This window comes from Salmo salar, chromosome ssa23, assembly GCF_905237065.1.
Source record: "Salmo salar chromosome ssa23, Ssal_v3.1, whole genome shotgun sequence".
Taxonomy (NCBI): domain Eukaryota; kingdom Metazoa; phylum Chordata; class Actinopteri; order Salmoniformes; family Salmonidae; genus Salmo; species Salmo salar.
Genome location: NC_059464.1, coordinates 36,943,309 through 36,969,391, shown reverse-complemented (window position 1 = coordinate 36,969,391; position 26,083 = coordinate 36,943,309). Strand labels below are relative to the sequence as shown.

Genomic DNA, 26,083 nt, shown 5'->3' with positions numbered 1-26,083 from the left:
TTGAATTCAATCTGGGTAGATGAAATCTGGGTAGATATATATACTGAATGGAAAAAGGATATTAGGTGAGTGATGTAAGGATTGTTTTTAGATCATGGTGCTTTATGAGATGAAAGAGAAATGGTTGTAGTTGTGATTGCATTGTTAAAGCCTATTGGAGAAATAACTGTGTGAACAATGCATGACAAAATCTTCTAGAACTGACCAACCAGAGGATGCATGATTCCCATGTTTGTATCTCTTCTTGCCTGCAGTAAGGCACATTTGCAAAACCGTCTCCCTCTTTAAAGGACAAATTAGATGATGCCTACAATATCATATAAAGTCCTCTGTGGTTCAGTTGGTAGTGCTTGGTGCTTGCAATGCCAGGATTTTGGGTTCGATTCCCACGTGGGACCTGTACGAAAAAAATATTAAAATGTAGGTACTCACTACTGTAAGTCACTCTGGATAAGAGCATCTGCTAAATGACTAAACTGTAATAAAGAGCCACAGAAATATTTGCCACCACAAATTCCCCCAAAAGATTTCTAGGAGGGGCCATTACATTTTAGCAGATGGCTGGTGGATATAGAACTAGGCCTACAAGATTAGCCAGCCAGCTATTCTGGCGCCAAATGACCTAAATAAAAAGTCAGGATGGAGGATAGTCAAAGCAGGGCCGGCTCTAGGCATAAGCAACATAAGCGGTCGCTAAGGCCCCCATCTGCTGCAGGGCCCCCAACAAATTATTATGATTTATTTATTACATTTTTGGGGGGAACTCAGTCAGATCTCAACTTACTATTTCAGAGTGAGAATAGTAGAATACACCAGGTGCAATTTCAAAATGTGGTTGTGCGTCAGCAGTTTTTCTCTTGTTATGTCAGTCAATGACAGTCACTCAACTAACACTTTTTTATTGGTAGTAAGTCTAGCCAGCTATCTAAACTTGTAGTAATCATGGCTAAATACCGACTGTGCACGCAGGGCTCGTGCCCAGGGTCCCTGACCTCCAGAGGTTTTGTTAGTCATTCTCACTCATATCATATTAACATGGCATAAGTCATTACAAAATCTGTATAATTGCAGAACATTTGCTTTAAAACTGCAAAAAAAAACAATCTCCATCCATGGCAAACTAGGTAGATTGCGAGAAACACAACCCAACCCAACCCAACCCAACCCAAGCCACACTGCTTCTTAACACAGCGCACATCCAACCCGGAAGCCAGCCGCACCAATGTGTCAGAGGAAACACTGTACACCTAGCGACCTGGTCAGCATGCACTGCGCCCAGCCCACCACAGGAGTCACTAGTGCACGATGAGACAAGAATATCCCTGCCGGCCAAACCCTCCCTAACCCAGACGACACTAGGCCAATTGTGCACCGCCCCATGGGCCTGCCGGTCAGAGCCTGGGCTCAAACCCAGAGTCTCTGGTGGCACAGCTAGCACTGCAATGCAGTGTCTTGGATCACTGCCCCACCCGGGAGGCCCTACTATTTCATTTTTTTATTTGGCACATTTTTCTTACTTTTAAACTCTGCATTGTTGGGAAAAGGGCTCTTAAGTAATCATTTCACCTGTTGTATTCGGTGCAAGTGACAAATGAAATTTGATTTGATTTTGATTGTTTTCAATTAAAATTGTCAGTGTATTCCAAACTCATAGTATGGAAATATGTATAAAACAAAGGAAAATACACTGGGCCTTTAAAACAAGCATTTTTCTCTCCACCGTCAAAAGTGGTGCCTCTCAAATGTTTTGCCGTGATGTGGGTGCCCCCCAAAAGGCTGGAGCCGGCCCTAGGTCAAAGTTTGGGATCAGACCCCTATTTTAAATTTAACCCTTATTTTACCGGGTAAGTTCCTACCATAAGATGCTGTATTTCTAATACTTATTATATCTGGCCCTGTAGTGTAGGCCTACTTTGACCACATTCACTTATCATTCATCGATTAAGACTTGATCTTGTGACAAGCAGTTGCACATTGCTTGTTATTATTTAAGTTACAGAGCAAGATATGGAAATATTATTGATACTGTAGTTATCTGGTTTGGCAATGTGGAGCCTATATTTAGATAACGGGGCATGTTACAGGGCATGACAGGGCAGTATATCAGGCTGACAGGGGGCCGGCAGCATCACTGACCACTACCATAAAGACTGACCTACTGGAGTAAACATTACCATGTTGAGGGAGGGATAAACCACTGGTGTCCACCCATCAGTATTTAATACTGTGTACTCCCTCATGTAATCAGCTATTGGCTTGCCATCCTCTCCCTCTCCATCTTACAGCTGCTCTTCATTTTTCATCATTATTTTTCTCACAGGTGAGGATAATAGTGGGATCTTATAGTGCTCCAGCATGCATAATGGGCTCCTGTCTCTTGACTGCTTTGAACTGTATCTAGTGTTGCAGCTGTTGGTTTCTGCACATTGACAGATAATACGATCACAGTAGTAACATGGTCCTGTATGGCTCAGTTGGTAGAGGAATTTGAATGTTTTAATTGAATTAATTGAATTGCTGAATTGTTTTGTGTCACCAGATGTGAATCTAGCTATTCAGGAAATATAGCTAGCTCAACAGTTTGAGCCTTCTTGGTCACTAGAAATATTTTACTTCATAGGCAGATTGCATGTATCAGCCCAACATGATGCTCAAGGGAACCTTGTTACCTGGATGTTTTTGTTCTGCTATGTGTGTGCAATCTTATGCATTTTTTTCCTGAACAGGTATTGTTCTAGAAGTCTGGAATTGACAGAAATTAAATATAAATAATCATCAGAAAATGAAACCTTTTGTGTATCATGAATGAATAAAACATTTTACATTATTTATTTGCAAGATTTTAACATTCATGAGTAAAAAAAGTGAATATATATCACTGTTTAAAGTGATAGTTCACTTTTTGGAAATATTAGCATATTTTCGACTTCTTTAGGGTGTTTCCTCCAAACTGTATTTTAATTGGTTAGCTAGTTATTTAACTTGGTTAGCTAGCTAGTTATTTTGAAATGGTTTGGAGAAAACAACAACAACTTAAAGAAATTGGAAGAAAAGCTACAATCTAAAAAAAAAAATTGTTTAACTATCCCTTTAAAGGATCAACATTATAAAGAGCGACTCATTGTTTTAACAAATTAGCAAAAATGTAGTTGTAGTTGTAGTTATATTCAAATGTAGGTCAGCAGCTCAGTAATTAAGTAGATCAAAGTTTAGCATGCCAAATATCAGCTTAGATTTGTCTTCCTCAGGGAAATAAGAAACTATCATTGAGAATGGATATATGTTTTTGGCATCTGAATAAGTTGAAACCCTATCTGTTATTAAAGCATAAAATCGTTCCAAGTGGCAAGCAGCAATATGATACATGTTTGTGAATATTTTATATCTGCATGCTTATATCTGCAATGTGAAACTAGTTGAAAGGTGTTCTATTGCCAGTGTCTAGCTGCCAAATAATATGCTAAAATCGTAGATTGTCCACATGTCCTGCATCAGCATAAAAATAAAAATAAATACATAACCAGTACAGTGAGCCAGGGTAGACTCCTACTTGCTGTGTAGTTAGTGATCTCTATATCTTGTTGTGTGCTACTGTAATTTGGTGGATTCATTTTGGCATTATTACTTCTGAGTCTATCACAGTACAACATATACATTTATACAACACTTATTCTGTCAAAGTTTTGAATCTTTTAATTTCTGTCTTATACAAGGTGTGAAAAAATAAACAAGCAAGATGTCAGAGTAAGTATAATATTACATTAGTCTCAATAAAATTTGAGAGGTGATTGATTGTCTGAGTGCATCGCGAACATTTCATGTATCTACTTCTTCCTCTCACAGGAAAAAGATGACATCGAGTCGCAGGGGTCATCTGAAGGTAAATATACTGATTTAACCCAATTTCAGCTTCCAATATGAAAAACTGTTTTGTTCTTACTCTCCTTTGATTGAACATTTACAGTACCAGTCAAAAGTTTGGACACACCTACTCATTCAAGGGTTTTTCTTTATTTTTACTATTTTCTACATTGTAGAATAATAGTGAAGATTTCAAAACTATGAAATAACACATATGGAATCATGTAGTAACCAAAAACAATTGTTAAACAAATCAAAATATATTTTATATTTTCGATTCTACAAAGTAGGCCACCATGGCCTATTTATTGCCTTAACTTACCTCATTTGCACTCACTGTATATAGACTTTTTGTTTTCTTTTGTTCTACTGTATTATTAACTGTATGTTTTGTTTATTCCATGTGTAACTCTGTGTTGTTGTATGTGTCGAATTGCTATGCTTTATCTTGGCCAGGTCACAGTTGCAAATGAGAACTTGTTCTCAACTAGCCTACCTGGTTAAATAAAGGTGAATTTCTTTTTTTTTAGTGTTAAAATAAAATGATAGTGTTTTACACACTATTAGCATTCTCTCAACCAGCTTCATGAGGAATGATTTTCCAACAGTCTTGAAGGAGTTCCCACATATGCTGAGCACTTTTTGGCTGCTTTTCCTTCACTCTGCGGTCCAAGTCATCCCAAACCATCTCAATTGGGTTGAGGTCTGGTGATTGTGGAGGCCAGGTCATCTGAGGCAGCACTCCCTCACTCTCCTTTTTGGTCAAATAGCCCTTACACAGCCTGGAGGTGTGTTGGGTCATTGTCCTGTTGAAAACAAATGATAGTCTCACTAAGTGCAAACCAGATGGGATGGCGTATCACTGCAGAATGCTATGGTAGCAATGCTGGTTAAGTGTGCCTTGAATTCTAAATAAATCACATACAGTGTTACCAGCAAAGCACCCTCACACCATCACACCTCCTCCTCCATGCTTCACGTTGGGAACTACACATGATCATCCGTTCACCTACTCTGCGTCTCACAAAGACATAGCGGTTGGAACCGAAAATCTCAAATTTGGACTCATCAGACCAAAGGACAGATTTCCACCGGTCTAATGTCCATTGCTCATGATTCAACCATGAAGGCCTGATTTACGCAGTCTTCTCTGAACAGTTGATGTTGAGATGTGTCTGTTACTTTGTTAAGCATTTATTTGGGAAGCAATTTCTGAGGCTGGTAACTCTAATGAACTTATCCTCTGCAGCAGAGGTTACTCTGGTTCCTACTTTCCAGTGGCGGTCCTCATGAGAGCCAGTTTCATCATAGTGCTTGATGGTTTTTGCGACTGCACTTGAAGAAACTTTCAAATTTCTTTACATTTTCTGCATTGACTGACCGTCATGTCTTAAAGTAATGATGGACTGTCATTTCTCTTTGCTTATTTGAGCTGTTCTTTCCATAATATGGACTTGGTCTTTTATCAAACAGGGCTTTCTTTTGTATATCACCCCTACCTTGTTACAACACAACTGACTGGCTGAAACACATTAAGAAGGAAAGAAATTCTACAAATTACCTTTTAACAAGGCACACCTATTAATTGAAATGCCTTTCAGGTGACTACCTCATGAAGCTGGTTGAGAGAATGCCAAGAGTGTGCAAAGCTGTCATCAAGGCAAAGGGTGGCTACTTTGAAGCATGTCAAATATAAAATATATTTTGGTGTGTTTAATGCTTTTTTGGTTACTACATGATTCCATATGTGTTATTTCATAGTTTTGATGCCTTCACTATTATTCTACAATGTATAAAATAGTAAAAATAAAGAAAAACCCTTGAATGAATAGGTGTGTCCAAACTTTTGACTCATACTGTGTCTATACAGGTAAGTCAATTAATAACCCATTCTTATTTGCAAAGATGACATGTCAAAAGTGCAAGCACAGTAGCGATATAAAATTCAAATACCTTTCCCTATTTAATTAAATAACCACAAATGAACTATGTGTACAGGTGATTGTGTAAAATGTACCAAGACAAACACAAACGGCAGAAACACATTAGCTGGCAGTTGCCTGAAGTTAACGTGCTTAGGCTCTTAATTATTTATTCAGACACTTGGTAATACCACAAGGTTACTTTCTTGAATTTATAAGGAAATACAGTACATTTGAGAGTGCCTGAAATTGATGCTAGGCCTAACTTTGCATTGGTGAGTCCTACATGTTTTGGTGTAGTCATGTTAGCTGCTCTGACACCTATTCTCCCCCTGGCCTCCAGAGCTTGATGCTTGCGATTGCCAAAGACCTCCTGGAGAAAGAAGCAGCAGACTTGATAACGGAAAAGGCAGCTTTTATAGCCGAAAACTGCCCTGCTCCGGTATTGTCTGGGGGTCTTCCTGAGCTGCAGGTATTTTACCATTCTAACCAGTTAATTCTCATTTAGTCTGCTTTGAATACCCGACATATACAATAATTCATACAACCATACAATTGGTACCACAAAAATCCTAACCTAGTTATCTTTCATGTTACATATTTGATTTTGAGATGTGTTAAAGCTGCATTTGGATTTATTTGATTTGCATAGAAATGAAAATGAATTGAATGAGATTGATCTGTGCCAAAAGCTGAAGAGACCATTAAGATACACTGTGTTTCTCATACAAATGATCTGTGATATGTTTGTGTGTCAACAGGAAATGCTTAAAAAGTTGGCCCAGACCATTGACAAGGTTGATGAGGAAAGATATGATGCCGAGGCAAAAGTGAAGAAGACAGACAAAGAGGTACAATACGTTGCATTCCATATTGTCCTCATCCTGAAAACATATAGCACTGGTCTTGACTATGTGTTGATTCACCCTCTTCACAGATCGAGGACCTGAAGATGAAAGTGGTTGAGATCCAGGGCATAAAGAAGCCAGCTCTGAAGAAAGTGCGTATGTCTGCTGATGCTATGCTTGCAGCTCTGCTGGGCACCAAGCACAAGGCTTCCATGGATTTCAGAGCCAACTTGAAAGAAGTGAAGAAGGAGGTCAAAGAGGAGGTGGGTATTTGTGGGTAAAATTACAAAGCAGAGAATCACAGTACTTTAGGAGTTGGCGGCTGTTGTCCCGAACGTGCTCAGAACTTTGATGAAAGGATCAGTTACATGAATTTCATATTACATCCTCAAACACTATGTCACATCGTACATTTTATGTCATGCAGGAGGAAGTCGGTGACTGGCGTAAGAACGTTGATGAACAGGCTGGCATGGACGGCAGGAAGAAGAAGTTTGAGACCGCATAAATGACTGAATTTGTTTTTTAATACATATTTTAGGTTATTTTGTTGTACCGTCACAGAGTTAGAGTCATTTTGTCAATCTATTTAACTTAAACGTATGTCTTATGTCAACAGTAAAAAGCTATTGAAGAAAACGTATTTTACCTATGTCTAACATTCATGCCAAAGCGCAGTAATTAAATAAATGCTTTGAAGAAGACAGTCTTTTTTTGTTACTTTTGATATGTATATTTCTTGAATACAGTGGAGGCTGCTGAGGGCACGACGGCTCATAATAATAGTTGGAACAGAGCAAATGGAATGGCATCAAACACATGGAAACCGTATGTGTGATATATTTGATACCATTCCACCCACTCCGCTCCAGTCATTACCACGAACCCGTCCTTTCCAACCTCCTGTGCTCGAACATTGGTATGCATGTTTATTTCTTTATTACTAATTTGGCACTGAAATAGTGGGGCATCCATAACTAGGGCTTTTCCAAATATTAATGGGTTGCACTTACGTCACTTATGTGCACCTACCAGACAGCTGTGTCAAGGTTCTCTATTCCTGCCCCAAATGAAACATCGACTTAACAAGAACATTGAAAATCACAACCTAGCATAACATAATACTGGTGTAAAAAAACACCTAAGCAGAATCCACACTTCCGGTTTCCAGGAGAAACTGAAGTTAGGTTGAAAACACTGTATCCCTGAAAACCGGAAACATTTGCTTTTTGCAACCCCGCAGAGTGAATGAATCTAATATATTTGTTGTAAGAATATAGGATTATATTTCCTACAAACATTTCATCATAAATGTCAACGTCATTAGAATATAATGTGTCATGCGAAATAACTTGATGAAAACACAATTTAATTAAAACTCAATAACGATTGGCTTGATTTAGTTACACATTTTAGATGTGTGTTAATCATTTAAAATAAGTTTTATATTTAATTAAACATTACATAATTGAATAAAGAATATAATAAACAATTTACAATAATATAGTTATTATATAATTAGTAATATAATATATATATATAAATAAATATCCTCTCTCCATCTCTCTCTATCGCTCTCTCTCGCTCTCTTTCAATCTCTCGCTCCTTCTCCCCATCTCACCTTTGAGCAACAGAGGGCTTTTTGCTTGCCCACTTTTTTCTCAGGAATTTGTCATTATTTGTAGATATTCAATTTACAGGTGTATTGCAATGCAAATGAAGTTGGATTGAGGAACTCTAGTCCTGCAAATGGTGAGTAACACTTTTTTCTCCTTTTTAAAAATCCTTAAAAAATGAATTCCTGAGGTCAAAAATTGTTCAGACAATAATGACAAATACAGAAATGGTTCAACAGTTTCACTTTAATGCAATTGATAGCATGGTTCCCTTGCTAAACTTGACAATCCCTTTTTCCCTTTTTTATTTTAAAGGTGCAATTTGCATTTGGTACTTCCATTTTATTACTTTTAAATTATTGCTATATACACATTGATTATTGAAGAACATAACTTAAAAATGCCTCATGAGCTTAGTTCAACTGCATTTTACTCCAATGTTTGTAAACAGTGTAAACAAGAACTTTATAGTCTCAAAACATGGTTAAAACTATGATTTTGATTACATGGATGGTCAGTCCTTGCATCAATAGCTCTGTTTATGAATTTGAGCGTGTTTACATTTCTCCAGCCTCATCCCTCCACTTCTTGTCAAAACAGTGTCAGGGAAGTGGCTTTTTTACTGTTTGAACTGCAGACTGACCCTTTAACAATTGCCTTCTAATTATTGAAAATGGAATTATCATCAATCACCCAAAAGTGGTTCAAGAATATATCAACGTTGACCCTTGCTTAACCGGGTTTATCTATCCATGTCGTCCGTGCTTAACTGGGATGGCTTTGTCAAACCTTTCCAACATGGTTGGGATGGAAGCCAAGTGGCAGCTCAGGTTTTGGGAGACACCTTGCAGAAAGGGAAATTTATGATGTGAGTTGGAGGAAAGGGTTGCTGGTATTTCAGGAGCCCACAGTTCCGTTGGCCTAACGAGTCTCCACCACCACAAGGAGGTCACTGGGTTTCTGCTGATTCATCACTAGTCTACATATATATATACCCTGTTTGATTTGTTCTTTGCCTGTGACTTACCAGTTTCTCCCCTTCTTCACCAAATGTGTCCTGTCCTCCTCATCTCATAGGTGAGAACCTCTCTTTTCCTCCTCTCTGATCTTTCTATCACACAGGATCTGTCTTACTGATAAATAAGGTTGGATGTGACTTATTGATAAATAAAGGAATACAGTCTCACGGTGGGGGGTAGTGTTACCTGTTAATTAAGTCTTACACAGTGCACATTTATAGACGTTGATGATAAGGTGATTTCATGGCTACATTTACACAGATATCCACTAACAGGTAGCACCTGGAAATGATTGCACTAAGTGACAACTGTTACAAGTTCACTACATTTGAATACAGGTGAATACATTGAGGTAAATACGTCAGGGTGGATACTATGAAAGACTATTGAGCCTGTCTAGACAGAATGATGTGGCCGACGGGCCTCTGTGTTAGACAGTGTGACCCTGTGTGGAGGGCGGGGGTGGACTCCTGCTCAAGGGCTATACTCTAGCATGGAAGGTGGTTGAAGACATTAACTTAGCTATACCCATACCAAAACCAAGTTGTTTTTGTGGTATTTAAGGCTTTTATATTTTTTTGTTATGTATGTTGCTCAAATATTCAATGTGAATAACTGTCATGGATAGCGATATGGGATTAGTGATAGAGATCTAGATTTTGATTATACTGTAACTCGAATGTGATAACTAGGTTACTGCAGACAGTGTTTACTGAATGGGGCTTCTAGGCCCTTGGCTCGTGGTCTGTTTCTTATGGGCTACAGTTAAGAACTGGGTGTGCCACACGTGTGAAACATTTGGTAACCTACAGAACAGTTTCAGATCCACTGGTCACTTGATAGAGAATGGTGCTTGCAACGCTTAACTGTTATGCCATGTCTATCAGGTATTTGAAAGTAACATATTTTGATTGTCATGTATGTTCCTAGTTGAACAGATTGGAAAAGGATGTGTTTGCAAGAGTTTTTATTGTCAATTTCTCTGTTTGCTGAAGTATACTTAAAATAGTAGCATTTATTTGATCATTTGAATATGAATGAATATGAACATATTTGAACTGAATGTGTCATTGACTTTAAACTAGAGAAAATAGAGAAGTTCTTAAAAACATAATTCCTATTCTTAACATTGCTATTCATTGATGCAGTGTGGTTTAACAACAGTGTCTTACAACATTTGAGCCATACTGTACTGCTTAAAATAATAATCAAAGATTCGATTGAGGGGCTTTTCATGACAGAAAGTATGCTCCCCAAAATGCAGTAGGAAAAGTGAAAGAGATGTAATGGTTGTAAAGGTTGTAGTGATTTGAGTGATACAAAATGTTCTCAGGGTGGAGCAGGACGATGATGCCTGCGGAGGTTTTGTGTGCTAATGACATCAATAAAGTAACAGCCCATGAATGTCAGGGGTGACTCTTGTCTCCAGCTGTCCAAATTTAGCCTGATCAAAATTGTTCCAACACGTTTTAACAGTCAAATGGATCAGATTTCCCCTCCCTTCCTTAAAGTGTCCAAATTGCTCCATTAGCAGCCAGTGTTCATTAATCAATCTTGAGCTGGATACACAAGTCTGTTCTAATTTTAGGCTTATGAGGCAAATAGCAACCCGCGATGCACGCTAATGCTAAAAACATTTATCTTCCTCATTGTCTTTTTGTTACAGGGTCTGAAGCACACATTCCTCCATCATGTCTAAGTAAGTATCCATCACCTGGTTGTTTGCCACATTTTCTTCTTTTCACAGGATTTTAGATAGGGTTGCAAAAATGCGGTAGCGTTCCCAAAATTCTCCAGTTTTCCAGAAATCCTGGTTGGAAGACTCCCGTAATCAGGAGTGAATAAGCAGCAATCTGGAATCCTCCAACCAGAATTTCTGATAAACCTGGGAATCTTCGGAAAGTTACAGATTTTTGCATCCCTAGTCTTAGACAAGCATAGTGTTAGAAAGTAGGGATTTTTTTTAATACCAAATCAGAATAAATAAACAAATAGACAACGAAACATACAAACAAAAACAAACAGCAAACCCTAACCCTAACATTGAACAATTGCTAGTATGCCTAAACCGTACTCTAACATGGGCAAATATACACACATACAGTACCTTCAGAAAGTATTCAAAGCCCTTGACCTTTTCCACATTTTGTTACATTAAAGCCTTATTCTAAAATGGATTTAAAATTAAAAAAATCCTCAGCAATCTACACACAATACCACATAATGACAAAGCAAAAACAGGTTTTTAGAAATCTTTGCAAATTTATTACAAAATATATATATATATATATATATAAATAACTGATTTCCCTAAGTATTCAGACCCTTCGCTATGCTCAGGTGCATCCTGTTTCCATTGATCATCCTTGAGATGTTGCTACAACTTGATTGTAGGCACACACCTGTCTATATAAGGTCCCACAGTTGACAGTGCATGTCAGAGCAAAAACCAAGCCATGAGGTCGAAGGAATTGTCCATAGACAGGATTGTGTTGAGGCACAGACCTGGAGAAGGGTACCAAAACAATTCTGCAGCATTGAAAGTCCCCAAGAACACAGTGGCCTCCATCATTCTGAAATGGAAGAAGTTTGGATCCACCAAAACTCTTCGTTGAGCTGGCTGCCTGGCCAAACTGAGCAATCGGTGGAGAAGGGCCTTGGTCAGGGAGGGGACCTAGAACCTGATGGTCACTCTGACAGAGCTCTAGAATTCCTCTGTGGCGATGGGAGAACCTTCCAGAAGGACAACTGTCTCTGCAGCTCTCCACCAATCAGGCCTTTATGGTAGAGTGCCAAGACGGAAGCCACTCCTCAGTAAAAGGCACATGACCGCCCGCTTTGATTTGCCAAAAGGCACCTAAAGACTCTCAGACCATGAGAAACAAGATTCTCTGCACGCTTTGGCCTGAATGCCAAGCGTCACGTCTGAAGGAAACCTGGCAGAAACTCCCTAAATACAGGTCTGCCAAGCTTGTAGCGTCATACCCAAGAAGATTCGATGCTGTAATCGCTGCCAAAGGTGTTTCGACAAAGTACTGAGTAAAGGGTCTGAAAACTTATGTAAATGTTATATTTCCATTTCTTTATTTGTAATAAATTTATGAAATAAATTACATAGAAATTGAGTAGGATGCTTACACTGAGCACAAATATAAATGCAACATTTAAAGTGTTGGTCCCATGATTCATGAGCTGAAATGATCCCCGAAATGTTCCATTTTATTTTTTTTCAATGTATTTTTTTTTTGTTAATATTTTTTTTGTTATATATATATATATTTATTTTATATATATATATATATATTTTCAGCTTTATTTAACCAGGTAGGCAAGTTGAGAACAAGTTCTCATTTACAAATGCGACCTGGCCAAGATAAAGCAAAGCAGTTTGATACATACAACAACACAGAGTTACACATGGAATAAAATAAACATACAGTCAATAATATAGTAGAAAAATAAGTCTATATACAAAGTGAGCAAAAGAGGTGAGATAAGGGAGGTAAAGGCAAAAAAGGCCATGGTGGCAAAGTAAATACAATATAGCAAGTAAAACACTGGAATAGTAGATTTGCAGTGGAAGAAAGTGCAAAGTAGAAATAGAAATAATGGGGTGCAAAGGAGCAAAATAAATAAATAAATAATTACAGTAGGGGAAGAGGTAGTTGTTTGGGCTAAATTATAGATGGGCTATGTACAGGTGCAGTAATCTGTGAGCTGCTCTGACAGCTGGTGCTTAAAGCTAGTGAGGGAGATAAGTGTTTCCAGTTTTAGAGATTTTTGTAGTTCGTTCCAGTCATTGGCAGCAAAGAACTGGAAGGAGAGGCGGCCGAAGGAGGAATTGGCTTTGGGGGTGACCAGTGAAATTTACCTGCTGGAGCGCATGCTACAGGTGGGTGCTGCTATGGTGACCAGCGAGCTGAGATAAGGGGGAACTTTACCTAGCAGGGTCTTGTAGATGACCTGGAGCCAGTGGGTTTGGTGACGAGTATGAAGCGAGGGCCAGCCAACGAGAGTGTACAGGTCGCAGTGGTGGGTAGTATATGGGGCTTTGGTGACAAAACGGATGGCACTGTGATAGACTGCATCCAATTTATTAAGTAGGGTATTGGAGGCTATTTTGTAAATGACATTGCCGAAGTCGAGGATCGGTACAATGGTCAGTTTTACGAGGGTATGTTTGGCAGCATGAGTGAAAGATTCTTTGTTGCGAAATAGGAAGACAATTTTAGATTTAACTTTGGATTGGAGATGTTTGATTTGAGTCTGGAAGGAGAGTTTACAGTCTAACCAGACACCTAGGTATTTGTAGTTGTCCACATATTCTAAGTCAGAACCGTCCAGAGTAGTGATGCTGGACGGGCGGGCAGGTGCAGGCAGCGATCGGTTGAAGAGCATGCATTTAGTTTTACTTGTATTTAAGAGCAGTTGGAGGCCACGGAAGGAGAGTTGTATGGCATTGAAGCTTGTCTGGAGGGTAGTTAACACAGTGTCCAAAGAAGGGCCAGAAGTATACAGAATGGTGTCGTCTGCGTAGAGGTAGATCAGGGACTCACCAGCAGCAAGAGCGACATCATTGATGTATACAGAGAAGAGAGTCGGCCCGAGAATTGAAGGCCCGGACAACAGGCCCTCCGATTTGACACACTGAACTCTATCAGAGAAGTAGTTGGTGAACCAGGCGAGGCAATCATTTGAGAAACCAAGGCTATTGAGTCTTCCGATGAGGATGTGGTGATTGACAGAGTCGAAAGCCTTGGCCAGATCAATGAAAACGGCTGCACAGTATTGTTTCTTATCGATGGCGGTTAAGATATCGTTTAGGACCTTGAGCGTGGCTGAGGTGCACCCATGACCAGCTCTGAAACCAGATTACATAGCGGAGAAGGTGCAGTGGGATTCGAAATGGTCGGTAATCTGTTTGTTGACTTGGCTTTCGAAGACTTTAGAAAGGCAGGGTAGGATAGATATAGGTCTGTAGCAGTTTGGGTCAAGAGTGTCCCCCCCTTTGAAGACACACTCAAAAACTTTATTTCTCTCAAATATTGTGCACACATTTCTGTATTCCTAGTCATGTGAAATTCATAGATTAGGCCTAATGAATTTATATGAACTGTAACTGTAAAATCTTTGAAATTGTTGCATTTAATATTTATATTCAGTATACATTTTGCAATGATACCACATTACTCATGGCCATCATAAAAACTATTGGGTTTGAGTCTTTCACAACAACAATGTGAGAAAATAAATGAGATATTTTTTGACCTTCCCATTCTATTCAGTATGCTATATAATATCACTGATACAACCCTTGGTCAACATATTAACCAGTCATGTACCTTCATCATGTTGACCAGTCATGTACCTTTAACATATTAACCAGTCATGTCCCTTCATCATATTGACCAGTCATGTCCCTTTAGCATATTAACCAGTCATGTCCCTTCATCATATTGACCAGTCATGTCTCTTCAGCATATTGACCAGTCATGTCCCTTCAGCATATTGACCAGTCATGTCCCTTCAGCATATTGACCAGTCATGTCTCTTCAGCATATTGACCAGTCATGTCTCTTCAGCATATTGACCAGTCATGTCCCTTCAGCATATTGACCAGTCATGTCCCTTCAGCATATTGACCAGTCATGTCTCTTCAGCATATTGACCAGTCATGTCCCTTCAACATATTGACCAGTCATGTATATAACCATCCTGTATGTCAAACTCACCTTTCGTCACAGGAAAAGGATGACCTCGAGCCGCAAGCATCATCTGAAGGTAAATCAACACATTTCACTGTGACAACTTTCTATGTATTCTTATGGTCTGCTTGGCAAGTTAGGTGCAAACTGCATTTTGTCAATGGGTTTCCTATATGAGCAGTATATGACTCTGTGTATGACAATGTGCATTTCTATCTTTTTGACCTCCGCTAAGCACGCCAGTGTGTCCTGAATGTACACCAAGCCAGGTACTGGACTAGGTTTGGCCTCACTATGTTTCCTCTTCCTCCAGAGCTTGTGTCTCTCGATTGCGGCTACTTTTCTGGCAGCAGAGAAAAAGGAGTCCGTGCAAGAGAAAGACAATTTCATGGCTCAGATCCCCGTCCTGGATTTCTGGAAATCAAGCGGCGCTGGTGGTACCATACTGTTTATTGATTTGAGTTTGTCGTAATGAGGAGGTGGGATTTGTACATGAAGTATACACACTCCATTATCTTCCTTTTGTGGTTGCTGATGTCTTATTTTAATTCCACAGCAGGGGATATAATTTCACACAGACGTCTTGGCAAAGCCTTCATCAGTATGTCGAATGAAAGGTTACCACCTCTCTCTCTCTAGATAGCTGTTGCCTGTAGAAAGTGATTAATTTCACCCCCTGTAGATACTGGTGCCATACTGATACCTCTCATACAAATGATCTGTGATATGTTTGTGTGTCAACAGGAAATGCTTAAAAAGTTGGCCCAGACCATTGACAAGGTTGATGAGGATAGATATCATGCCGAGGCAAAAGTGAAGAAGACAGACAAAGAGGTACAATACGTTGCATTCCATATTGTCCTCATCCTGAAAACATATAGCACTGGTCTTGACTATGTGTTGATTCACCCTCTTTACAGATCGAGGACCTGAAGATGAAAGTGGTTGAGATCCACTGCATAAAGAAGCCAGCTCTGAAGAAAGTGCGTATGTCTGCTGATGCTATGCTTGCAGCTCTGCTGGGCACCAAGCACAAGGCTTCCATGGATTTCAGAGCCAACTTGAAAGAAGTGAAGAAGGAGGTCAAAGAGGAGGTGGGTATTTGTGGGGAAAATTACGAAGCAGAGAATCACAGTACCTTAGGAGTTGGCAACCTTTTTCCCACATGTATTCAGGGCTTTGATGAAAGGATTAATTACATTTATTTCATATTACATCCTCAAACGCTGAGAATGTCATATCGTAAACTTTATGTCATGCAGGAGGAAGTCGGTGACTGGCGTAAGAACGTTGATGAACGGTCTGGCATGGATGGCAGGATGAAGAAGTTTCAGTCTGCATAAATTACCAAATTAGTTTTGGTGTTCAAAACTACGGAGGATACAGAGTGATTGATCTATCTTTTTTTGTTATTGTGTTGTACTGTTACAGAGTTGGATGTGGAAGACCTAAGGTCGAGATTTGAGGCAAAGACATGTTTTCATGCATCTTACAGCATATGATAAGCCCTTATACTAACTGTAAACTGTAATTTAATTGTAAATCATTTTCCAAATATATAGGCTAACTGTATGGCCTAACATATAATTCACAGTTGCTGTGCTTTTAGGTTTGAAGGAAACATGATGGAATTGAGGTTTATTGTGTTTTGTCTTTAAGACAATAAATCAATTTCTGATTTCAATACAATTTACATTTCTGAGTACTTTACTGATTCGATAAAATAACCACTTTTAAAACTGTATTAAGATTTTCAAGTACTTGTTTTTCTAGAATTGATAATATGATTCACTTGTTGAATTATATTACTATGATTCACTTGTTGAAGTAGACTCCCACTTCAATTAATTTAGATTTTAGAAATACAGTATCATATTTTTTATATTCACTCTTATCTATAAATACTTTCCCTATCCCTCCCATACTGAACTGTAATTTTATACTCACTACTCAGAGCAACATATGTCTTGAAAGACATCTTGAAGGAAAGAACATTTATGAAGTGAACAGGGCTGGGCATAGTGTATTTCAGGAGCTCGATGTTCCATTGGTCTGACATGGAAACTACTTCCATAAAGAGGGCCCAGTGTTTCTGCTGATGCATCACACGACACCATATATACCGTTTTCATGTTTCACCGCATGCTGCTTGCCAGTGTGCTAGTCTTCCATTCTTCCTCCTGGTGTGTTCTGCCCTCCTCCTCCTCCTCTTCCTCTCATAGGTGAGAATCTCTCTTTTCCTGTCTCTCTATCAAACTCTCTGATTGTGTTGCATCACTGGGATTAAAAGCACAAGGAATAGAAATAGACTAAAGGGCCTCCCAACCAATGGCAATCTGAACAATCCAACACACTCACTGCACATGGGTGTATTTCTGTTCACCACTTTATGGATCATGACCAAATGGAACATATGGAACAGATATATTCACCTGGCAAAACAGGTGAAGACATTCAGGTAAATAAGTCAGACTTTCTTTTTGTAAAACTTTGACTAGGGTTCTGGTTAGGGGCTATACTCTAGCAGTCAAAGCTGGTAAAGACACTTAACATAAATACAGACCTCTGAGTTATTGCGTTTCAGATGAAGATCTCAGGCACAGAATGTTCTGTGTGAGATTCAGTGATTATATTTAGATTATTGTTAATTCAATATAAAATGGTAAGTTCATAGTGTTATACATTGTGATGGAGAATATGATAGCTGGGAAAGGTTTTCGTTTTCCATTCAAGAAATGTGGTGCATGTTTATTTGAGGTGGTGGATGGAGTAACAGCTTTGTAATACTGTGTAATAGACAGCATGCTAAATGCCATGTTAATTGTCATGTATAGGTCAACAAAAATAAAAAGTGGAGTTTTGCGAGAGATCTTAGCTTGCTAAATTGTGTAGTTGATTTGATGATTTGAAATTAAATAATTCATTTGATTAGATTATGAATTAATGGGAAAGTAAAACTTTTCTGATGTTTTCAATTATCAATAACATTTAACTGAGACTTACAGTAAATGTTGGAGAAGAAAAATAGCAAACCATTATATCCGTTGATGAGAGTGAGTACCTTGATTCAACACCATCATATCTGTCTACAGAATGAAGAAGATGCTGTTGATTTATGTAATTAGGAACGATTTTCTGATATACAGCTCCGCAGCAGGTTAAGATATCGAGACTTGCGTCTCTGAAGGCAGCAGCAGTTAAAGTTTAGTAGGGTTTCACATTCTAACAACCATAAAACAACTCAGACAACTGACTCTAGCAGTCCAGATATAGCTTTCTCGGAATTGCTTCAGACTCTAGCTCTGAAAATGGATCATCTTTCCCCTAAGAACCTAGTTTGGCCAAGTGTTCCCCAATCTTCAGCTCAATATCACAGTATGATCTTAAGACCAGACATGTCTTTCGCTTTTGCACCTATTGCACACTACTGATCTTATAAATGTTTATTTTTTAATCATGAGTATCAAAGCAAGTTTTCTCTGTTGTGCCTTCTATTCAGGGTGTGAAACACAACAACAGCCAAGATGTCAGAGTAAGTCTTGAAATTTGTGCAACATTCACTAAGAGTGTAATTCCAGACTTTCAGCCTGACACAAAACATGTCCAATCCACCCTTATGTTCTCTCAGTAATGCACATACATGTTAAATCCATGTTTTTTTCACAGTAAAAAGATGTCATCGAGCCGCAGGCATCATCTGAAGGTGAACCAAGACAATGAATTGTGGTCCATTGGATGAAACAAGTATTACACACCAATGTCCAGTACTTGACTGAATTAGTTTGGGCATAAGTTAGACTGGTTTTATACCTTTTCAACCTCTTTAATCCTTTAGGTAATCTTTTGTGCACCAATACTACATAGTAGACAGGGTTTGTCTTTACTATGTTTCTTTGTCCTACAGAGCTTGGTGCTCCAGATTGCGTTTGAGCTTATTGAAGTGGAGAAAAAGGAGGCTGCGCAGGAGAAAGCCAATTTCATGGCTGAGCTCCCCGCCCTGGATTTGTCTGGGGATCAAGCGGCGCTGGTGGTACGATACGATGCTAATCATTAATTCATTTACACAAGCTTCACACATCTACTCCAACGTATTTAGACCTCACATTGGTGGTTCTTGTAATAAGCAATGTGGATTTGCCTACAAAGTACACAGACTCTAAATAACTGTTGCCTGAAGAGACTGATTCCTTCAGGAGAGAAGAGTTTCTCGTACAAATTACCTGACTGATTTGATGTGTTTGTGTACCAACAGGAAATGCTCAAAAAGTTAGCCCATACCATCGACAAGGTTGATGAGGACAGATATGACGCAGAGTCCAAGGTGACGAAGGCAGACAAGGAGGTAGATTCTATTCCATCTTGTCCTCATCATGAAACAAACATGTACATGTTACCTACATTTCCTCGACTAACCCGTGCCCCCACACACTGGCTCTGTACCGGTACCCCCTGTATATAGCCTCACTACTGTTATTTTATTGTTACTCTTTAATTATTATTATTATTATTATTATTATTATAAAAACATTTTTTTACTTCAGTTTATTTTACTAAATACTTTCTTAACACTTTTTGTTTCTTAAAACTGCATTGTTGGTTAAGGGCTTGTAAGTAAGCATTCACTTTAAGGTCTACACCTGTTGTATTTGGTGCATGTCACAAATAAAATGTGATTTTTGACAAAATCTTATCTTCCTCCTGACTTGCTCACGTCACAGATTGAGGACTTGAGAATGAAAGTGGTTGAGATCCAGGGTATGAAGAAGCCAGCTCTGAAGAAAGTGCGTATGTCTGCTGATGCTATGCTCCAGGCTCTGCTGGGCACCAAGCACAAGGCTTCCATGGATTTCAGAGCCAACTTGAAAGAAGTGAAGAAGGAAGTCAAAGAGGAGGTGGGTATTTGTGTGGAAACCTACAAAGCAGAGAATCACAGTACCCGAGTATTGTGTCCCAAATGTGTTCTGAGCTTTGGGGAAAGGATCAGTTATTTCATATTTTATCCTTTATTTATCACATCAAACTTTCTGTAATGCAGGGAGTGGATGCAGTAGGTGACTGGCGCAAGAACGTTGATGAACAGGCTGGCATGGACGGCAGGAAGAAGAAGTTTCAGGGTTAAACACATTCATTTTTCAGCCATAGCCGACTTTTGTTTTTTGTCATATTGTGCTACAGAGATGGATTTCTATGACCTTGTTGTTAGGCATCCCTGCAGGAAGAGGATCTTTGATTTTAAAATGCTGTTATTTTTTGATACTGTAGGTTAAAATATGTATTCGACACTATGGTTTTGGATATCTCTCTGTCTCCCCCTCTCCCCCACTCTCTCTCAATTTCTCTCTCGCTGTCTCTCTTTCTTTCTCTTTTCTTTAACTTTTCAGTGTAATTTGCAAATGTTTTTGGCTATTGTGTAGTGAGGTGGAAAGGGTAAATATTGTAGCTTCACCCACTCTTAACAACACAGCTTTCCATCTGCATCTGTAACATTCACTAAAAGGAATATATTCACTAACAATAAATAAAAAATAAAAACAATTAAAAAAGCTTGTGAATGTTTTGTAGTGTTTTCCTACAAGATCATTGCCAGTTAGGCCCAAATTGTCACTGGGCGTGCTTCTGCCAGCGAAAACATTACAGTCAAAGAGTGTGTGCATATTTACCCAGATGAGCCCTTAGATCACAATATATTTCAGTCTGTAAGGTTCTGTAAGTGATCCAGCAGCCCTGCTCTAGGATGTTATTTGTGTTATGCAAAGCTTGCATTTAGATCTGGAAATTGGACCTGTGCAATGAATAGATCAAACCCAATAAATAGAACTAACATTTACAGGATTCCATGGATCTAGATCAGGGGAAAATTATTAAATACTTAATATATCTATTTTTGTTATTGATATTTAGAATTTAAAATTGAAACACAACAACAAACACACAACCCTCGATTGAACAACCAATTATGCTTTGCTAAGTAACCAACCTCCTATTTAATTAATCCAGATTAACAAATTGTTATCAGATGTATACCGTAGTTTGTAAAAAAACATCTTCTTATCATCTGTTTTAGCTAATGGAAAGGCATTGGGAAATGGTCATGTGATATTAGTGTACCATATTTGTTAACACATGAATGCTCTTTAAAAATAATAATATTAATAATAATATTAATAATGATGATGATAATGATCATGATAATAACTGATTTCATATATATAGTAATTTTCCAGATGCTCCACCAGAGGAAGCCTCCATATGTTGAAATATTAGGAAGTTTGGGCTGCCATTTTTTTCACCTTTATTTTAGCAGGGAGTCTTATTGAGACCGAGGTTTATTTTGACAAGACCAGCGGCAACTCCACATTCAAATTTAGATGTGCAAAAAAATACAAAAATACAATTATAGAAAAACAATCCTCTGTGAAGAAGTCCTATACCAACAATCTGAACTTCCGAAAGGCACCAACGCGTCCAACTGAAGGATTGAGGGGTATTCTGAAGATTGTTCCATAAGTGAGGTACGATTAAAACTAAAAGATGCTTTCACTAAATCTGTATTGACGGAAGGATTTCAAGAGTTAGCTATCCAAGTATAGTTTCTCGTAAATATGACCAGAGTACGTCAAAATAGATAGATACAGTGAGGGAAAAAAGTATTTGATCCCCTGCTGATTTTGTACGTTTGCCCACTGACAAAGAAAGGATCATTCTATAATTTTAATGGTAGATGTATTTGAACAGTGAGAGACAGAATAACACCAGAAAAATCCTGAAAAACGCATGTAAAAATTTTTAGAAATTGATTTGCATTTTAATGAGGGAAATAAGTATTTGACCCCTCTGCAAAACATGACTTAGTACTTGGTGGCAAAACCCTTGTTGGCAATCACAGAGGTCAGGCGTTTCTTGTAGTTGGCCACCAGGTTTGCACACATCTCAGCAGGGATTTTGTCCCACTCCTCTTTGCAGATCTTCTCCAAGTCATTAAGGTTTCGAGGCTGACGTTTGGCAACTCGAACCTTCAGCTCCCGCCACAGATTTTCTATGGGATTAAGGTCTGAAGACTGGCTAGGCCACTCCAGGACCTTAATGTGCTTCTTTTTGAGCCACTCCTTTGTTGCCTTGGCCGTGTGTTTTGGGTCATTGTCATGCTGGAATACCCATCCACGACCCATTTTCAATGCCCTGGCTGAGGGAAGGAGGTTCTCACCCAAGATTTGACGGTACATGGCCCCGTCCATCGTCCCTTTGATGCGGTGAAGTTGTCCTGTCCCCTTAGCAGAAAAACACCCCCAAAGCATAATGTTTCCACTTCCATGTTTGACGGTGGGGATTGTGTTCTTGAGGTCATAGGCAGCTTCCTCCTCTTCCAAACACGGCGAGTTGAGTTGATGCCAAAGAGCTCTATTTTGGTCTCATCTGACCACAACACTTTCACCCAGTTGTCCTCTGAATCATTCAGATGTTCATTGGCAAACTTCAGACAGGCATGTATATGTGCTTTCTTGAGCAGGGGGACCTTGCGGGCGCTGCAGGGTTTCAGTCCTTCACGGCATAGTGTTTTACCAATTGTTTTCTTGGTGACTATGGTCCCAGCTGCCTTGAGGTCATTGACAAGATCCTCCCGTGTAGTTCTGGGCTGATTCCTCACCGTTCTCATGATCATTGCAACTCCACGAGGTGAGATCTTGCATGGAGCCTCAGGCCGAGGGAGATGGACAGTTCTTTTGTGTTTCTTCCATTTGCGAATAATCGCACCAACTGTTGTCACCTTCTCACCAAGCTGCTTGGCAATGGTCTTGTAGCCCATTCCAGCCATGTGTAGGTCTACAATCTTGTCCCTGACATCCTTGGAGAGCTCTTTGGTCTTGGCCATGGTGGAGAGTTTGGAATCTGATTGATTGATTGCTTCTGTGGACAGGTGTCATTTTGACATTTTAGTCATTTAGCAGACACTCTTATCCAGAGCAACTTACAGTAGTGAATGCATACATTTCATTTCATGCTTTTTAAAAAAAAGTTTTTATTTTTTTTGGACTGGCTCCTCATGGGAATCAAACCCACAACCCTGGCGTTGCACACACCATGCTGGCGTTGCAAACACAATGCTCTACCAACTGAGCCACAGGGAAGACAGATTAGGAGCACTCCCTTTAAGAGTGTGCTCCTAATCTCAACTCGTTACCTGTATAAAAGACAACAGGGAGCCAGATATCTTTCTGATTGAGAGGGGGTCAAATACTTATTTCCCTCATTAAAATGCAAATCAATTTATAACATTTTTGACATGCGTTTTTCTGGATTTTTGTTGTTGTTATTCTGTCTCTCACTGTTCAAATAAACCTACCATTAAAATTATAGACTGATCATTTCTTTGTCAGTGGGCAAACGTACAAAATCAGCAGGGGATCAAATACTTTTTTCCCTCACTGTATATGTATTAAGAAGACATTAGTGGATAAGCATATGCAGTAAGCTATTTACCCACGAACATTATCAGTTAAAAAACACAGATTTACTCAGATGTGCCCATCCTAGAACCAAACCAACCATTCACGCTCAATATCAAAACTGTGGAGGTATGTTAAATGCTTAGCCTTAGACTGTTCAGAGTGTTGATATCAAACCTCCAGGCAGCCAGCTCCTCCCACTGGCATAGTGATACCATAGCATTCCGTCTATGGTCATGAAGGCCTGCCTGTATTTAATGGCCCTCCAGCAGTAAGACCTGGGCTCGACATCTTAGGTTACCTCCAAGGAGCTCAAATGCAAGGCTGAGACTGGAGGACTGGCTAAGTATATCCCTGACCCTGCTTCCGAATGCAAGGAGATGCCACAGTGCTATATTTGGATCATCTGACTTCACCAACTTTAATATTAGGAGAGCCAACAGCTTCATAATGAGTCAAAACAAATGTACTTTTTTAAATACTCTGCCATTTTTTTAAAAGTGACTTTTCTTAAATAAGTCTATATAACACACTGTCGTTGTTAGAATCTTAATATCAGACACGATATTCAGGAGCAGGGGTGTAAAGTAAGTAAGTAAAAATACTTGAAAGTATTACTTAAGTAAATGTTTTGGGTATCTGTACTTTTCTCGACTATTTATATTTTTGACAACTTTTACTTTTACTTCACTACATTCCTAAAGAAAATTATGTACCTTTTACTCCATACATTTTCGCAGACACCCAAAACTACTTGTTACATTTTCAATGCTTAGCATGACAGGAAAATGGTACAATTCACACACTTATCTAGATAACATCCCTGGTCATCCCTACTGCTTCTGATCGGACGGACTCACTAAACACATGCTTTGTTTGTAAATGACAGTGTTGGAACGTGCCCCTGGCTATCTGTAAAAAAAAAAAAAAAAGAAAATGGTGCTGTCTGGTTTGCTTAATATAAGGAATTTGGAATTATTTATACTTTTATTTTTGATACTTAAATATATTTTAGCAATTATATTAACTTTTGATAATTAAGTATGTTTAAAATCAAATACTTTTCGACTTTTACTCAATTATGATAGGTCGGGTACTTTTTCCACCACTGTTCAGGAGACTCCTTGGAGGAGATTTACTGTCAGTGGTTTCCTGGGGAAGAGATGCAGTCTGCTGGACCTAGTTTAATATGGCCTTGGTTCAACTCTAGCTGGGATGCATTGATCATCATTTGGCTGCTGATCCTCTGTCTCCACTTCTAAATGGAGGACGTTCTTCTTATTACTTGAGAGGGGCAAAATGAGAAATGTAGTGAAGAATTGTTTTTTTAACATGCATTTAACCAGGCGAGTCAGTTAAGAACAAATTCTCATTTACAATGATGGCTTGGTTGTTATTCAGATAGTCAGGACCTTTTCAGTGTTACGACTTGGTTGTTATTCAGATAGTCAGGACCTTTTCAGTGTTACGACTTGGTTGTTATTCAGATAGTTAGGACCTTTTCAGTGTTACGACTTGGTTGTTATTCAGATAGTCAGGACCTTTTCAGTGTTACGACTTGGTTGTTATTCAGATAGTCAGGACCTTTTCAGTGTTACGACTTGGTTGTTATTCAGATAGTCAGGACCTTTTCAGTGTTACGACTTGGTTGTTATTCAGATAGTCAGGACCTTTTCAGTGTTACGACTTGGTTGTTATTCAGATAGTCAGGACCTTTTCAGTGTTACGACTTGGTTGTTATTCAGATAGTCAGGACCTTTTCAGTGTTACGGCTTGGTTGTTATTCAGATAGTCAGGACCTTTTCAGTGTTACGACTTGGTTGTTATTCAGATAGTTAGGACTCTGTCAATGTTACGACTTGGTTGTTATTCAGAAAGTTAGGACCCTTTCAATGTTACGACTTGGTTGTAGGACAGATGCTGTGCGGAAATAAGACATGACATTGATAGATGAAAAATGCTCACATTTGGTAGTCATATCGCCTATACTGGCATACCCAGTCTGCAGCCAAGCATGTGTTGATATTCTGTCAGTAATATCATGACTTGCGGTGGGTTCTGGCTTATTTCAAACCCATGAGCATGTGAGAGAACACACTGCTGGTGGACAGTCAGCCCTAGAAACAGAGCCAGCATTCACAAGGTAGCATTTATCAGTTGGCTAGAGATACGGAATCAAGTCAACATATGGAAACAATCTATTTCAGCTAAGTCCCCTTCTGTTTTCCTCATGATCATCATGGTCATTATTTCACTGACCTGAACCTGCTTCTGACTGAAGCAAAGACCAAAAAACAGACACCACTGGCAGCTTGCACAGTATAGTTGGCAGAGATTTGGGTTGACCTTGTGTCCGTTTCCTGTCTCTTTATCCAGAAAGAACTGAAATGTCTTTATAATACCAACAGTTGACAGAGCCAACAGGGCCTTTCCTCCTATTTGTGATCATCCAATGATACCCTCTGACATTCAGTCACTGTTTTATCGCCTTTACTGCTGTACCAAGCTCACAGTACAATGACAGAATAGGAAGGGTTATACTGTACCCCAAATCCAGGTTAACCATAACAGGTTAACCCTTACCAGAGCCACCAATGATGCATGTTAACTACGGCTGTATCAGCAATTGAGGCATTTTCTGGATGTGCGGAAACTAAAGCGAACGAAG

At 39.0% G+C, this 26,083-nt stretch overlaps 2 protein-coding genes and 1 pseudogene across 3 annotated transcripts; all 3 read left to right on the top strand.

The window, feature by feature from the left end:
- Positions 1-2,273: 2,273 nt before the first annotated feature.
- On the top strand, positions 2,274-7,340 carry LOC100136571 (troponin I; the record flags this gene model as incomplete). Its single annotated transcript, NM_001123661.1, is given in 9 exon segments — positions 2,274-2,320; positions 3,714-3,744; positions 3,844-3,880; positions 6,127-6,255; positions 6,545-6,634; positions 6,721-6,817; positions 6,820-6,840; positions 6,842-6,894; positions 7,059-7,340. Coding segments are annotated over 8 exon segments (516 nt in total). The 3' UTR covers positions 7,140-7,340.
- A 3,602-nt stretch (positions 7,341-10,942) lies between these two features.
- On the top strand, positions 10,943-18,503 carry LOC106584522 (troponin I, fast skeletal muscle-like; annotated as a pseudogene).
- Positions 17,087-20,515, top strand: LOC106584521 (troponin I, fast skeletal muscle). 2 transcript variants are annotated; one of them, XM_014169919.2, is made up of 7 exons: positions 17,087-17,193; positions 18,471-18,503; positions 18,638-18,674; positions 18,876-19,001; positions 19,224-19,313; positions 19,690-19,863; positions 20,007-20,515. In XM_014169919.2, exons 2-7 carry the CDS (start codon positions 18,496-18,498, stop codon positions 20,088-20,090), a joined length of 519 nt encoding a protein of 172 aa, XP_014025394.1. In that variant the 5' UTR covers positions 17,087-17,193; positions 18,471-18,495; the 3' UTR covers positions 20,091-20,515. The 2 variants fall into 2 exon arrangements, with proteins under 2 accessions (XP_014025394.1, XP_014025395.1); XM_014169920.2 differs by having other exon boundaries at positions 17,147-17,429.
- The last annotated feature ends 5,568 nt before the right edge of the window (positions 20,516-26,083 follow it).